General features: G+C 36.2%; 1 protein-coding gene and 1 long non-coding RNA gene across 3 annotated transcripts; one reads left to right on the top strand and one right to left on the bottom strand.

Moving 5' to 3' along the window:
• Positions 1–2,373: 2,373 nt before the first annotated feature.
• Positions 2,374–2,865, top strand: LOC141450202 (uncharacterized). The gene has a single exon (XM_074120355.1). The coding sequence runs from the start codon at positions 2,374–2,376 to the stop codon at positions 2,863–2,865; it is 492 nt and encodes a 163-aa protein (XP_073976456.1).
• A 1,223-nt stretch (positions 2,866–4,088) lies between these two features.
• On the bottom strand, positions 4,089–16,310 carry LOC141449491 (uncharacterized). 2 transcript variants are annotated; one of them, XR_012455551.1, is made up of 5 exons: positions 15,943–16,310; positions 14,853–14,930; positions 14,291–14,490; positions 4,446–4,662; positions 4,089–4,354 (listed from the first exon to the last, which is right to left on the bottom strand). It is a non-coding gene; the product is annotated as an uncharacterized lncRNA (long non-coding RNA). The 2 variants fall into 2 exon arrangements; XR_012455552.1 differs by lacking the exon at positions 14,291–14,490 and having other exon boundaries at positions 15,943–16,180.
• Between the last annotated feature and the right edge of the window lie 675 nt (positions 16,311–16,985).

Genomic DNA, 16,985 nt, shown 5'->3' with positions numbered 1-16,985 from the left:
TAAATAAATTAGAACAGATAGACTTAGAATTTACTTTGTTGTCTTAACATTAATGGGAAGACTGAGTTTGCATGTCTCTAACCAAGGAATCATAATTAGGTGTAGTATATCCTGACAAAGATGATGATAATGAGTCTTCAGTATGGGAATCAGTCAGGACAGAACGTTGTTTAGTCTTCGTTAACTTCAAGTATGAAAATGGCGATTCTACAATCGCTTCAAAGTCCATGGTACACGGAATTCAAACCTAGACATTACGAGCGATCGACGATCGACCAAAACTGGCCTGGTCGATCGCGATCGACTTGTTGGCCACCCCTGGTTTCTTGGTATCACTCATCAATTCTTCTCCCGCTTTAGTCAATATAAACACTACCTCATGCAGGACAGACTAGTTTTTAAAGTTCGCTGTTTTATCTTTTTATTTTATCCAAATATAGATCCAAAATTAGCATTCTTTGATCCCAAAATTGAATTTTGAAACTAATATCTAATCCTTTTTAATAATGTTTTTTTCAACTGCTCTTTTTTTCAACCAGATATTCAAATTTTTTAATAATACATTCTTAATCTTTCCTTTTAATCGTATACAGCATGATAATTAGCATGCTTGGTTTCCCAAAATTAATACTTTTTAAAAAAAAGTATTTCTAAACCTGTTTGATGTATTAAAGTCATAAGTTGTGGATTCTTTTCAAGTACATCACCTTAAACTTGTAACTGTGGGGGACCGCCTGAATCTTATTTTGATTAAAAAATGTAACCTTCTAGTCGGCTAGGCGGTATGAAACAAGATATATGTGTGATTCATGTAGATAACGTTGGTACTGCTAAAAGTGCCAGTACCACGTTGCTAATTGTAATAAAATATAAAAATAAAGAGTTTTTGTGGTGTTCTGTATTTTTTGTGATTCGAATTGGTAGTAAATAATAGTAAACCCACAATTGGTGACCCCGACGTGATATAACGGCACAATTAGTGACCCCGGATTGGACCTAATAAAAAGTATAAAAAAAATAATAAAATAAAATAATAAACTATATCTTTTAAGTAAAAAAAAATAAAAAACATTATATGTGAAGTGTATAAAAAAAAACTATTGTAAATACTATTTTTTCTATAAATTAAGTTTGTTTTCTGTGTTTATTTTAGTGTTAAGGACATTTCTCGTTTTATTAAGGTAAATTATTTTTGGTACTTTTCCGTTAGCCGGGCGCAAATGTCGCCAATTGTGAACCAAACGCGAGCCAAGTCAACGGAAAAAAGTCGAAAACGTTCAACTATAAACAAATATTAATTAATAGTAAGCAAAACAAGTTCAACTTTAAACAAATATTTAAGAATTGTAAAGAAAACAGTTTTACCCAATACTGTTTTTCGCTTGCGCCCGGCTAACGGAAAAGTACCTTATTTTTTTATTCCGGTTTTTTATTATATTTTACAATCTTAAAACCATAACTGGAGAAGAAAAACAAAAACTGGATGGCGCAACGTCAATGCCAGAATTCAAATCAGAAACAGAACCCCCTGCATGTGTCGATAAGATTGCCGTAAAATTACCACCATTCTGGTTTGAAAAACCAGATATTTGGTTTGGCCAGATCGAAGCACAATTCCGCCAAGCTGGAATTACACAAGAATTGGCCAAGTTTGACTACCTACTTTCCCAACTGGAAAGAAATGTAGTTGAAAACATATGGAATTTGGTAACTATGGACGAAGCCAGAAAATATTCCCTGGCTAAAAAAACGACTTATAGCAATATATAAAGAGGGCGAAGGCCGGCAAATGCGTCGATTGCGGGAGCTGGAACTTGGAGAGATGAAGCCAAGCCAGTTATGGCGAAAAATGAAATCAATGGCCGAAGCTGATGTCGCGGATCGTTTCATGCAAACTCTGTGGCTTGATAAACTACCCTCGACCATGAGAGTTATGGTCACAATCGTAGACGATGATATAGACAAAATGTGCACCCTAGCAGATATATTGTGGGAGCAAAAATCGGTCGAACTGATCGAAACTAATAAGTGTTTTAAACCTAAACATGATTCGGTTTCTGCAGTAACTTCTCATAGAGCTCCTTCCACATTAACTCTTCAAGACCTCCTTACCAGGATTGAGGAGATGGAACAAAAATTTTCCAGAGGGCGTCCACACGATAGACGTGACGCTCGTTCAAAATTTGCGGAACTAGTATTATTAGAGCAACAGCCTATCATCCACAGGCGAATGGCAAAATAGAAAGGTTCCACAGGACTTTGAAAGCAAGCATACGTGCACACTGCCATGAGAAATGGACGGAAGAATTACCTGCAATCCTTTTAGGACTAAGAACTACGCTCAACGTAGATGCCAGCTGTTCAATAGCCGAAATGGTATACGGAATGACAATTAGGATACCAGGTGATTTCTTTACCGAGCCTTCAAATATAGCGGATAAAACACTCTTTATTTCACGCCTTCGTCAAACCATGAACAATTTAAAACCAGTTCAGCACACAAGGAAAAATCGAGAAACAACGTTTGTGCACAAAGATCTAAACACTTCAACCCATGTCTTCGTAAGAGTGGATCGTCTAAAAGCGTCCCTCGATAAACCATACGAAGGACCATACCCGGTTAAAGCCAGAACAAACAAATATTATACACTGCTTATCAAAGGAGTAAAAAATAACATCTCTATAGATAGGCTTAAACCGACTTACATTTTGGCAGGCCCCGAAGTCGAGGATTTCCCAAACAATTATCCAGCATCCAACACTTCACCGGAGACGGCCGAAGAAGTTCCAGATAGGACCACAACCCGTTCCGGTCGAACTGTCAGGTTCCCTTCCCGTTACCTGGAGGCCCATTATGCTTCGTAACGGTGTTACTGAAGGGGGAGTGATGTGGGGGACCGCCTGAATCTTATTTTGATTAAAAAATGTAACCTTCTAGTCGGCTAGGCGGTATGAAACAAGATATATATGTGATTCATGTAGATAACGTTGGTACTGCTAAAAGTGCCAGTACCACGTTGCTAATTGTAATAAAATATAAAAATAAAGAGTTTTTGTGGTGTTCTGTATTTTTTTGATTCGAATTGGTAGTAAATAATAGTAAACCCACAGTAACGTCTTAATGGTTTTGTCAGTGGTTTGCTAGCTGCTATCCAAATTTTTGCAGGGGAATATCAGAATAGTTTTCAGTAGTGTCCTGTAACGTTATTATTATTTTTATGATTTAAGGCGCGTCAACATCTAAGGTTATTGGCGCCCGGAGCTTTTTTCAGTGCACTGCCGGCCTCCGGACAGTGTTCTCTCGTTACAGACAACACTGTCCATCACCGGACAGTGAGCTGTAAGAAGCTCCTAGGAAGAGAAAATCTAAGGGTCAGCTGCTGGATTCGAACCCGGGACCTCCGCGTGGGAGTCCAGTATGCTAACCTCATAGCTAATCCCTTCCCTGTGTAACGTTAGTGTTAGTGTTTTTATAAACAAGATAACGTAGGCCTTAAATGGGTTGATTTTGTCAGCCTATCAACAACCTCTTTGTTATTCTTAAACCTATTATGATCTGGCACACAAACCAAAAGAATATCATTTCTAGCAGCCCGTTCTTCTAGTATTCTAAAATATCCTAACATCGACAGAAAATTGAATTCAGCGCTTCCAACACTGCCTGGCAATCTGAACGATTCAAAATCAAAAGGCAGTAATTCTTCATTTTCAGTTAGTGGAAGTTTAAACGAAAATAAAGGCGAGTGTATTATACTAATGTTATAAAGCAACATACTATTTCCCAAAATTATGCTATTATTAGCGTCGTAATAATGAATGAAGACTACAAAAAAGTCAATTCGATAATTACCAGTAACGTAAATTTAACTATGCCATCTCCGTATAATTATACGAATCAATAACGTTCCAAGTGGAAAAGCCCCCAGGCTATGCATTCCAGGTTCAAGAGAAACTGAAGCAACAAGTAAAAACTAAGGAAAATGCACAAATTCTATGGGTCATAAAGTAATAAAGCGACCTGAATTTCAGAGTCATATTACCACAATAAAATAAGGCTGAAAATAAAGTGCAAATAAAATAAACACCCTTCTTCCATTTTATTGTTTATTGAATACAAAAAATAATACTACAGAAAAAATAAATAAATGCAAAAAGAGTTTCCATTTTATAATAAAACCAGTCTAATTTAATTTTCTCGTAGCGACTGTTTACAATCGAACAAGATGGCTTAATGCAAACGTTCAGCGTCAAATTTATTACCTCGAAATTCGGTCATTCTTTTGTTTATACTGTTCATTCAGCATTTAGGCTTTTACAATTAGGAAATATTAGTTTTGCTGTATTTACAATTGACCTGAGAAAAATGGCAAAAATAAAACTCGATTACATTCGAGAAAATTTCTTTAAAAGATTTTTGTTTATTAAAGCGACAAAAAAATGCGTACGAATATTTCAATATTTCAATTGCTCTTGTTCATCGTAATATTGATCTACACTCCAATTTAAGACCACTAAAAATTCAGACATCTTATTTATTCAGTAGTGAATATAAATGTTGAAATATATTCATCCTCACATCGCATCGGGGCGAAGTATACTTTCTGAATGCATATTTTAATAAGACCGACAGACAAACAAGAGTACTTTTCCATCCAGGAGTACCTGGAAAATAAGGGTCCGCTTGAGAAAATTGTAAATGGTCTCATGTAGTGCTTCTATATCTTAAAGTACACACAACTGTAGCGACCAGAGAAGTGGAATATAGTAAAGGGTGAATTTCGCTCGTCTCCTTTCCTATCCTTATTTGAATGCATCTGTCCGACAGTGGGTGGTCCTAGATAGGATAAAATGTTAAAAGGTTTGAACTAATTTCACGAAAGAAATTTATTCTAGACATTCTGGAATCTACGTGCTAAAACTTTATATGGCTATTCTCGTAATTAAACTGACCTTTATTCTTCCAAAAGACGTCATTTTAAAGACCATTCTTTTCAAAATGACAAGTAACAGACATAAAAAAGATTTCTCCAAAAATAACCAAAACTATTGTTAACTTTTTCTTCATCGCTTGGCATTTTCTTAGGTAAGAAATTAATCAGATTTGTTTAGAATCATACATCGGTAGACTCGATCTAAGGAGTCTATAGAGTGCGGATAACTCTGCAAGAGACTACGAGGGTCGTTTGAAAAGTCCGTGCAAACATAAAAACTACTTAATTTTTTGGGGTAAACCTTTTTTATTTTTCAACATAGTCTCCTTTTAGGCTTATACACTTCGTTCAACGCTGCTCTAGTTTGTTGATCCCTTCCGAATAATAGGATTTGTCCAAGTCTGAAAAATAGCCATTCGTTTCTGCAATCACCTCCTCGTTTGAATAAAATCTTTTTCCCGCCAGCCATTTCTTCATATTGGGGAACAAATAGTAGTCCGAGGGAGCCAAGTCTGGAGAATAGGGGGGATGTGAAACGAGTTGGAACCCTATTTCCATTAATTTTGCGACCACAACTGCTGAGGTGTGAGCTGGTGCGTTGTAGTGATGGAAAAGGACATTTTTGTGGGCCAATCGTGGGCGTTTTTCTTGCAGCTCGGTTTTCAAACGGTCCAATAACGATGAATAATATGCACCTGTAATATTTTTACCCTTTTCCAGATAGTCGATGAGGATTATTCCTTGCGAATCCCAAAAGACAGTCGCCATAATCTTTCCGGCCGAAGGAACGGTCTTCGCCTTTTTTGGCGCAGATTCCCCCTTGGTAACCCATTGTTTAGATTGTTCTTTGGTCTCAGGAGTGTAGTGATGTATCCATGTTTCATCCACAGTGACGAAACGACGCCTAAAGTCCTGCGGATTCTTCTGGAACAGCTGCAAACCGTCCTTACACGATTTCGTTTTTGGTCAAGCGTGAGCAATCGCGGCACCCATCTTGCGGATAGCTTTGTCATGTCCAAATGTTGATGCAAAATATTATGTATGCGTTCATTCGAGATGCCCACAGCACTAGCAATCTCACGCACCTTCACTCTTCTGTCATCCATCACCTGAATGCAATGAAGGAGAGGTCCACCCTTATGATGTGGTCTTTCATTATTCAGCTCTAAGATGAGCATCTGTGGTTACGAGAACCAACACCAGATTGCAAGGACAGTATGTTATGACAACAGTTGCTGCCTACAGGATTCAGATTATTGGCCTATCAATGAAGAGCTTCATTGTAATTCGGTTGATTGACAGACGTCGATGCGCCGAGAAAAAAAAAAAAAAATAGCCAGAGCTGTTATTAGAACCTCCGATCTCTTGATCAAAACAAATTGCAAAAATGCTGTGTTCAACACACAATATGTACCCTTAAAATTGTTATTTCATCGTCGATTCTTCAGGATCTACTTAGTATGCAAACAAATATTTCAAACTTATTTATGTTCTGCATTAAATGGGATTAAATTGCACAAATAAGTCCGTTTTTCTTAAACATTACGCCTAGTTTTAGCCACCACTAATGGATTGGGTCATCTCTCCCGTTAGAAGTAAATGGACTACTAAGAAATGATGATAAAGGATGCGAGTTTCGAGATTTTAGCCCTGAGAAAGGAAAATTAATAGGATTGAACCTGAATAACAGCCTTAACAACTCGTGTAAATTGTTTGATAAAGCAGGATGTTATAAGTTGAACAGAAAAGTTTTAACCGTTCCGTTTTGTTTAGCTGATAAAGTTATGGTTACCTCTATAATTACGATTATGTTGGGTCTGCATCATTTGAACACTTATTTCTCGTAACGATTGTCCAATTAAACAAGCAAGGATGTGCGGGAACATATTGGATGTAACCTCTTCATGGTTACCTTTCATCATGAATCAGTAAGTCCCATTAACTAACTTTTTCAATAGAAATTTCCCTATTGCTTTCTTTTAATTATTTCGATTAAAAATATTTAGTTAAGCTCCGTAATTTAAAGAAATATCATTACTATCCAACAATTAAAGTAATGTAATGTCCATTAAGAAATTCTTAATCTGATAAGGAAAATAAATTCCCACAGATACAAATGATTAGGTTTATAAAATTATTCGGACCCCAAACGAGTATACCTTAGTTACTAACTTTAGCTATCCTTCCATGTTCATAATTTAACTGTTTTTAGTAGATGGAATATGTCTGATCAGACTGGATCCTAAATCCAAAGTTATGGCAAAACTTTACGGAAACAACATGGAAGCAAACTTCCACATGTGACTAAGTTGCAAAAGCAGCAATCAAGTCAACAAGTGCTCTTTTGGGTGCATTTTCGACTTGCAAGTTGATAAGGTTGATAAATGGGAGTACTGTATAAGTATGCAAATCATTAATGCTACGATTTTACTTAATTTGGCAAATTATCTGAAAAATATTGGGTTGTGAAAACTTGCAAATACGAGGTGTGGCTATTAAATAACGAGACTATTGCTGTAAAACATTTTATTTTAAATTTATACATATTTAGTTATTATCACCTTCAATATACACCCCTCCCCTAACCCTAAAACGCTCTAATGCGAATTTGCCATTGTTCGAAACCGTGCTGGAAGTCTTTTGTGTGAGCTCCTGCACGACGCGTGCCGCTTTCTCTTTCACAGCTTCAACGGACTGAAATCGTGTTCCTTTTAATGCAGGTTTGACTTTGGGGGAACAGATAAAAGTCACGTGGGGCCAGGTCAGGCGAATAAGGCGGATGGCCTAAAACTGGGATGTTGTACTTGGCTAGAAACGTCTTGACAGACAATGCTGTGTGAGCCGGCAAGTTGTCTTGTTGGAGAACCCGTGACTTGTTCTTCCACAAATCGGGTGGTTTTTTCCTTACTCTTTCCCGGAGTTGAGCAAGCACCTCACGGTAGTAATGTTGATTAATTATAATCGATATTTTCATCTGGACGTGGAACGGCAACTCGGGCGGTCATTATTTCCAACGTCTTCTAGGCCATCTTGGAAACGCTTGAATCTCTCAAAACTCGCGCACGTGATTACCATTCATCGCCATAAACTTCTTTTAATAAAAGATAAGTTTCAGTAGCGGTTTTACCCAGTTTCATGTGAAATTTCACGACAATTCGTTGCTCTACAACATGTGTAGTATCATGTTTTCGGCAAAACGAAACTAACACCTCTTACACACACAAACGGCGGTTCCGGTCAGACTGATTTCTCTATAAACACGTGAGGCGCTGCAATCGAAAGAGAATGCTTTACGCTGCACAGCTGTCGGTCGTTAGGATTTGGCGCATGCATAGCTCTTCTGTAGCAGCATCAGTCTCGTTATTTAATCGTATTTGACATATTTAATTATTATTTTATATTTTATTCTTACTCTTTAATTCACAAGAGTAAACTAAAACATTATTACCAATTAATCACATCCTCGATACCGTAACTTTAGATATTAGTGTAGTATCATGTTTTCGGCAAAACGAAACACTTCTTACACAAACGACTGATCCAGTCAGACGGATTTCTCTACAAACACGTGAGACGCTGCAATCGAAAGAGAAGGCTTTACGCTGCACAGCTGTCGGTCGTTAGGATTCTTCTTCTGTAGCAGCATCTGTCTCGTTATTTAATAGCCACACCTCGTACAACATTTGCATCCATTACTGGGTAAGTGGAGAGGTGCTGCCTTCTATGGTGCTTTTGGTTAAGTATGGACTTGAATCATTTCAAATCAAATATCGAAGGATTTCTTCTATAAAATAGATTGCTTCAAGCTAGAGTTTGATGGCAATGGCTTGTGCGGAAGTGCGCCATTTAAAATAAATGGCATCATTTAAGAGCGTTGGGATATTAATAAACAGGAATTTGAAGAGTAGCTGCTCATTTAAATGCCTTTTTTGATTTAAAAGATTTGCCGCCAGGTGCACGTTGCTTGCTGGACGATACAGTATGTAGAAGCTTAATGGGACAATAGCATGTGCCATTCAGCTAAGTGTCCAGAACAAGAAGGAAATGGATTGAAAAGCACTAGCGGAATAGGATTTGATCAGCAATTAGCGAAGAAATACCCGGTTCCTACCCAGCTACTGGGCATAGATTTTTTTCCTTTCAAGAAGCTTCTTACAGGTCACTGCCAAATGATGGTCAGTGTTGCCTTTAACGACAGTACTCTATCCAGAGGCTGACAGTTCACTGAAATAGCCTCCAGACGTCAATGACATGCCTTATAAAATGTTATCTAAAATTCATGAGGGATTTCATGATAAAAAATGGAAAAGTATATTCTCTTGCTGTGAGAAAAGAAACAGGTTTTCCTTTTAAGGAGGTGTTTTCTAAACTTAAGAAGGCTTTTGTCTTAGCATCTAAACAATACTTTCGTATCGATCCTCCGGCCATTTTGTGCTCCGTTACTAGAAAGAGAAAAACAGCGTCTACTGGAATTTCAAACAAAAGAATAATAAGCAAAATTCAATTAAACTATTCAACATGCTCAGCTGTAATGAACACAATTATTATTAACCATTAATTTCAAAGACCGTGCAAAAATTGAAATATGCCAATCTAACAAAAACAGAATTGTAGATAACACTAGGCAAAGATTCTTATTTCAAAAGTTTTAGTTACAAATCATTCTGCAATTGCTGATCAAGAAATATTCTTCAAACATGCACTTTGGCAAAAAATTAAAATCTAACTCGGTTTGAGATTAAGAAATAATAATAATAAAAAAGTTTATTATTCTTTAACTATAACAAGAAATGGTAGTTTTGGTTTTCGACCGTTGTTAATTGATAATTTTGGGGAATATTGAGGTGCGGTCAATAAATTCACAAACAAATTTTGTTTCTTCAAACCAACGTTTCGGTAAATTTATTACCTTCTTCAGGGTCCAAAAAATTTACCAGACTTACGAGGGTCGTTTGAAAAGTCCGTGCAAAAATAAAAACTACTTAATTTTTTGGGGTAAACCTTTTTTATTTTTCAACATAGTCTCCTTTTAGGCTTATACACTTTGTCCAACGCTGCTCTAGTTTGTTGATCCCTTCCGAATAATAGGATTTGTCCAAGTCTGAAAAATAGCCATTCGTTTCTGCAATCACCTCCTCGTTAGAATAAAATCTATTTCACGCCAGCCATTTCTTCATATTGGGGAACAAATAGTAGTCCGAGGGAGCCAAGTCTGGAGAATAGGGGGGATGTGAAACGAGTTGGAACCCTATTTCCATTAATTTTGCGACCACAACTGCTGAGGTGTGAGCTGGTGCGTTGTCGTGATGGAAAAGGACTTTTTTGTGGGCCAATCGTGGGCGTTTTTCTTGCAGCTCGGTTTTCAAACGGTCCAATAACGATGAATAATATGCACCTGTAATAGTTTTACCCTTTTCCAGATAGTCGATGAGGATTATTCCTTGCGAATCCCAAAAGACAGTCGCCATAATCTTTCCGGCCGAAGGAACGGTCTTCGCCTTTTTTGGCGCAGATTCCCCCTTGGTAACCCATTGTTTAGATTGTTCTTTGGTCTCAGGAGTGTAGTGATGTATCCATGTTTCATCCACAGTGACGAAACGACGCTTAAAGTCCTGCGGATTCTTCTGGAACAGCTGCAAACCGTCCTTACACGATTTCGTTTTTGGTCAAGCGTGAGCAATCGCGGCACCCATCTTGCGGATAGCTTTGTCATGTCCAAATGTTGATGCAAAATATTATGTATCCGTTCATTCGAGATGCCCACAGCACTAGCAATCTCACGCACTTTCACTCTTCTGTCATCCATCACCATATCATGGATTTTATCAATGATTTCTGGAGCAGTAACCTCAACAGGGCGTCCAGAACGTACAGCGTCACTTGTGCCCATATGGCCACTCCGAAAATTTTGAAACCACTTATAAACTGTTCTAATCGAAGGTGCAGAGTCACCATAATGTTTATCAAGCTTCTCTTTAGTCTCCTGAGGCGTTTTGCCTTTCATAAAGTAGTGTTTAATCAACACACGAAATTCTTTTTCGTCCATTTTTTGAAAATCACTCGACTTCCTCGATTCAAACGAATGCCAAACACAAAGAAATAGACGGATCTGGCTGAAACTTGGTGTGTGTTCTTCCAAGAGATGCTACTAACTAAACATAACCTCGATACGCGCCAGTAGTGCTATCTCTCTGACTTTGCACGGACTTTTCAAACGACCCTAGTATAATGGCTAATTTGCACTTAAGTGTTTAGCAAATCACATGAAGAAAAAGTAATTGAAGTTAAATGCAAAATGAAATTGCTTCATTGTTCTTACAACCTAATATTACTCTGTAATAAATACGAGCTTCATGTGTCTTCATGCCTCTTCATGTGTGTCTAAATGTTGCTTACCAACATTTATAATACTTTATCTAAAGTTACGGTATCGAGGATGTGATTAATTGGTAATAATTTTAGTTTACTCTTGTGAATTAAAGAGTAAGAATAAAATATAAAATAATAATTAAATATGTCAAATACGATTAAATAACGAGACTGATGCTGCTACAGAAGAGCTATGCATGCGCCAAATCCTAACGACTGACAGCTGTGCAGCGTAAAGCATTCTCTTTCGATTGCAACGCCTCACGTGTTTATAGAGAAATCAGTCTGACCGTATAAGAGGTGTTAGTTTCGTTTTGCCGAAAACATGATACTACACGTGCAGTAGAGCAACGAATTGTGAAATTCCACATGAAACTGGGTAAAACCGCCCCTGAAACTTATCTTTTATTAAAAGAAGTTTATGGCGATGAATTTTTATCACGTGCGCGAGTTTTGAGAGGTTCAAGCGTTTCCAAGATGGCCTAGAAGACGTCGGAAATGATGACCGCCCGAGTTGCCGTTCCACGTCCAGATGAAAATATCGATTATAATTAATCAACATTACTACCGTGAGGTGCTTGCTCAACTCCGGGAAAGAGTAAGGAAAAAACCACCCGATTTGTGGAAGAACAAGTCACGGGTTCTCCAACAAGACAACGTGCCGGCTCACACAGCATTGTCTGTCAAGACGTTTCTAGCCAAGTACAACATCCCAGTTTTAGGCCATCCGCCTTATTCGCCTGACCTGGCCCCACGTGACTTTTATCTGTTCCCCCAAAGTCAAACCTGCATTAAAAGGAACACGATTTCAGTCCGTTGAAGCTGTGAAAGAGAAAGCGGCACGCGTCATGCAGGTGCTCGCAGAAAAAGACTTCCAGCACTGTTTCGAACAATGGTAAATTCGCATGGAGCGTTGTAGGGATAGGGGAGGGGTGTATATTGAAGGTGATAATAACTAAATATGTATAAATTTAAAATAAAATGTTTTATAGCAATAGTCTCGGTATTTAACAGCCACACCTCGTATAATGGGGAGTCGAGGATGCCTCACATACTGAATATCTTGGTGGTCTAATGATTAAAAAGTGATAAACCTCTAAATAGTTTCATAATCATACAATCATAATGATTTCCAGACTAAAGCAACGCTCAGAACTTCGATTATATACACATTTTAGTGACCGATGAATCTAGTTGTTACAAGACTTATTCTCTTACAGATTAATTTAGAACAAATTATGCAAAACACTGCCAAAGGGCAAAAGAGATGCAATCTAATAAATTTTAAACGATTATTGAACAGTCTTCATCTAGTATTACAGTGAAGAAGCTATTTTGTCTGAACGTTCCGTCAACACTTAATAACAGTGTTATTTTCTTTTTTAAATTTTCAACGCTGAAAACATGAAATCGTTTAGGAAAAGTTTTACAAAACAAAAAGAAGCCATTTCGTTTATTTTCATAGTCTATGTATTTATTTTTGAGAGGAAAGTGATAATAAAGTTTTATCGATTTGTAGTCTACGGTCTTCAACGAGGTAGTCCCAAAACAGTGGACATTCTGCTATTTATTGTGCTAAATTAATTTAAAAATATAGTATTTTCAAGTAAATAATTTTTTAGAAGTTCATATTTATCTTCTTGCTTTCTCTTACCACGCAGATAAGAGAAAATCCTGGGATTGTATCAAATGATCACCAACAAATTTCAATTTGAGTCAACCTGAGATAAAAAAAAAAAGCTCTACTGTGGCTGTGTCATGGATACGGCCGTGTGTTGTACGTGAATACGTTTACGTAACGGGTTATATTTTTTATATAAAATATTTTTATTTATGTATTTAGGATGAAATCAAGGAAACAAATAATTACTGTATTACAATATAACTTTATTAATTATTGGTCTGTGATACGAAAAGTACGATACAAATGGCATACTAGATACATTGAGATTACTGGTAAACCAATATAGGTATTACCTAACGTTGTTGGAGAAGTTTCAATATAAGACAAATTGAACTCGCTGAGCATGAAGTCGGGCAATGAGCGGTTTTGTGAGACATCAACATTAAAGTCTCCAACTACCATAATTGGTGTAGTAAGATCAGGCTCGTAATCAGGTATAATTTTAGAGATGTTTTTGGAATATTTTAACAACGATCGTAACATAAAGAGTTTAATTTCTGCTAACGCTGTGCCCGAATGGATATATACACACACCCGAGTACGAATTTGAAGTTGCCATTGGCCTTTTTCGTTTACTAGACAGACATCACCAGCTTTTGCGTCTTTCATTTCCAAATAAATTTCCGAAATGTCAATGTTAACTCTATGACAATCAGTGAAGCTATTGATGTTGCAATATATGGCGACTCCACCGGCTTTGCGACTTTTACCATTCGATTGTTCTTGAGAAGCCCTTTCCAACCGTATACGATCTCTGTATTAGTTTTGGCTTTTCGACGCGTATAGGCCGACATCATATACTTTTGATAATATTTTTTTATTCTAACACCTTATTATATTCACTGTCACTATTTCACACTAATGTTTTATACTCAATCGATAGATTGAGACGACAGCTAACGATTAAAACTTAAACGAACATCGTAGCTTCTCTGAGTCAAAAGTTATACTAATTGCAAATCTCGATACGCAGCAAAATTATCTCAAAATGGCGGCGCTTCCCCCTCCACCGCGCGCGATGCGTCACAGTCCTCACTTATCGTAATAAATTCTTTGATCCTTTAGCTATCCAGTGGTCTAATTTAATTTTGGATGTAGACGATAGATTCGAAACTATAATGCCAAACTGTATTCCCCGATTTTGTTATCATTAGATTTTTTGGATTGCCACCATATGATTCAAATTTAAAGACGTATTCACGTCAAAAAGAAATAGCAGTTTATACAAATAGGTCTTTTTACATATTGTTCTAACATTTATGGGACTTTAGGAAGCATGTCAGTACACCGGATATGTGTGACTTACCAAAACGAGTTTTTCTGTAATTTCTGTCTTTCAAGAGAAGAGATTAACGTCAAGGCAGTTTTGTTCGACACTTTCTCAGTGAAAGTGTAGAGTGGTTCTGGAAGAGCTTTAATGTCATTAATATTCAAAATGGCATAAGATTACTTGTTTTATTAATATCATGAAAATCATATTATTGACGTCAACTTTATTGCTTGATGCTGGAACAAATATTATTTAATTGTAGGTATACGTAATTCAAATCGAAGATCTACTTCATGCAAATGTAATAAAGACAAAAGAAAGAGGTATATAAATAAAGAAAGAAATAAGAAAACAGAGTCAGTATTACGTTTCAGTTTATGTTTATAAATTACTAAATAAAGCAGAAAGGAAAACAAGGATGACACGCTCGTATTTCAAACGGATGAAAACAGGCGGCAGCCACTTTATGTACGCAATAAAAAATAGCTAAAGATAACACAATGAAGCGGAAAACCTCCTCCGCATTGCACATCCTTCTCTGATAACTGAATTCTGTTGAATAATTTACAACAAAGTGATGTTGAATGTATGTACTCACTACGTGCGTTCTTTGCTCGTCTATATTTCTTCTTTTTCTTCTTCTAGATTTTATAAATAATAAATGTGGGATACTCACCTGAAACAAACAGTGAAGCGGCAAAATTAATTCTACTAATAAACTTATTATTTATTTATTTTTGCCCATCGGCCTTTAGTCAGAAATAATTTCAGTACAGTACATCTTTTCAATTCTTTGAAGAAATAAAAACTATTGAAGAAATAAGAATGCCAAAATCTTATGGATGTCTCAGTAGCATGAACAAACTTTTAACATAGTCTCAACAGGGAAAGTAAGCAATAAAAACTGTTGAAGAGGAACTTCAAGCCAATAGGTTTTCGAAAACGTATTTCATAATATAATTGCAACTCATTAATCTGCAGGGAACGCTGTTATTCACAAAATGAAGAGTTCCAACCTAATATATTAATTAGAATTTTAAACAGCCTAATATGTAAAAAATTAAATTCCTAAAGTAGGTGTAATATTATGAAGATGAACTTTACAAAACTTTTTCGATCTTTCCTTCTTTGAAGAGCCAATCCATTCTTATTCATTCTTATAAAAAAAAAAAAATACATAAATTTGTAAACAAGAAGACGGTACGGATAGTTTGGAAACCACTGCCTTAGAAAGTAACGAATAGCATGCACGAACTAAAATGTCGATGAAACAGCAAAAAATATAACTTTATTCTTTTTTATGAGTCGAAAAATAATTTATTTGTGTGAATTTTTAACAAACCCAAGCCAAGTCAACTCTAAATAGAAAGAATTCTTTTATTAATAAGACCTTTAAGAATAAACTAAAAAATATCTTCTTTTTTTTTAATTCTTTTGAAAAATTTAAGTTCAAATTAAATTTTCAAGCTAAATCTTAAAGTTCATCCTAGTTTAACAGTAAAATGAAACAACAATCACTTCTATAATTAGACTGTTCTTTCTAAAGTGATAAATAATACATAATTTAGGCATAAAGTAAATAAATAATCCGTGCTAATTCCAAATCCATAGTTTTCAGGATGTTAGTGGCTTCAAAACATTAATTCAAAAAGCTTCTCTTTTTTTCATAATAAAGTAAAAAAACTCACCATTAGTTTTCTAAACCCATTTCTCCTGATATTTCAGAGCTCCTGGTATTCATAATGTATTCCTGTGGGTTTACTGAATACTCATTACTTTTTCCGTTTGAAAAACAAGGTGTTAACTCTTTAGAAAAGGCATAAATTTCCCAATCTATTCCCAACTCAACAAGAGCAGGAGACTAAATGTTTTTAAGCTCCTTTAAGCTTAGCCATGTGTGCATAATAAAATCACCTGGACCACTTTTGCTGTATTACAAATCAAACCGTGGAAAAATACAGCTGTTTTTTTAAAATCTCTTTTAATAAATTCATAATCATATTTCTCGCCTTCAGTTGTGGATGTTCAATTAATTTCATCAAATATTAATGTACGTTAATTAGATCGAGGGAAATTTCTAAAATTCAAATTCAGTGATTGATGACGGGTGAGCGGTGCAATGATCAAGATTTGTTACTTGGGCTTTTTAATTTTAGAAAACTCAACTAAAGAAAACAAATTAAAAGCTAGAAAACATTCGATTGCAAGAAAAGAGATTGTCGATTTTAAATTCCCACCAGAAGTAACCGTTTGAGTCTGAAAAGTATTTTTATTTTTTGCATTGATTTGTGTCTATGTAAGCAGAACAATTCACAGCAGAATAAAGCAGAGAATTCAAATTTGATGTTTTGAAACAGATGACAACATAGGAACCATAATAAGACTGTAGTCTGAAATCTGCAACTGGAAGTGAGTTCTTTCTGAATCGCTTTCAGTTTGATGTTCCTCAAAAATGGCCAAAACTAATTCCTATAAACTTCGCGTGCTCAGCTGCACAAAGATCTAGAACTTTTAATACATCACATCCTGGAAATGCTTCTTTTTGCATTTTCCTAGGAGAGAAGGGGTAAAATTTCTCCTTAAAGCAGTGGCTTCCCCTCTTTCGCTACCTCAACCACTGCTTCAAACTCAATCATAACTAACATGTTCCTCTATATTTTAAGTTTATAAATACTGTTCTTGCATTACTTTAACCAAGTTACAGCATTAGACGCTGCCAGGAACGTTATCG

Source organism: Rhodnius prolixus, unplaced genomic scaffold (genome assembly GCF_049639745.1).
Source record: "Rhodnius prolixus isolate KJV_2025 unplaced genomic scaffold, Rpr scaffold_2, whole genome shotgun sequence".
Taxonomy (NCBI): Eukaryota; Metazoa; Arthropoda; class Insecta; order Hemiptera; family Reduviidae; genus Rhodnius; species Rhodnius prolixus.
This window is presented reverse-complemented; position numbering and strand designations above follow the sequence as displayed.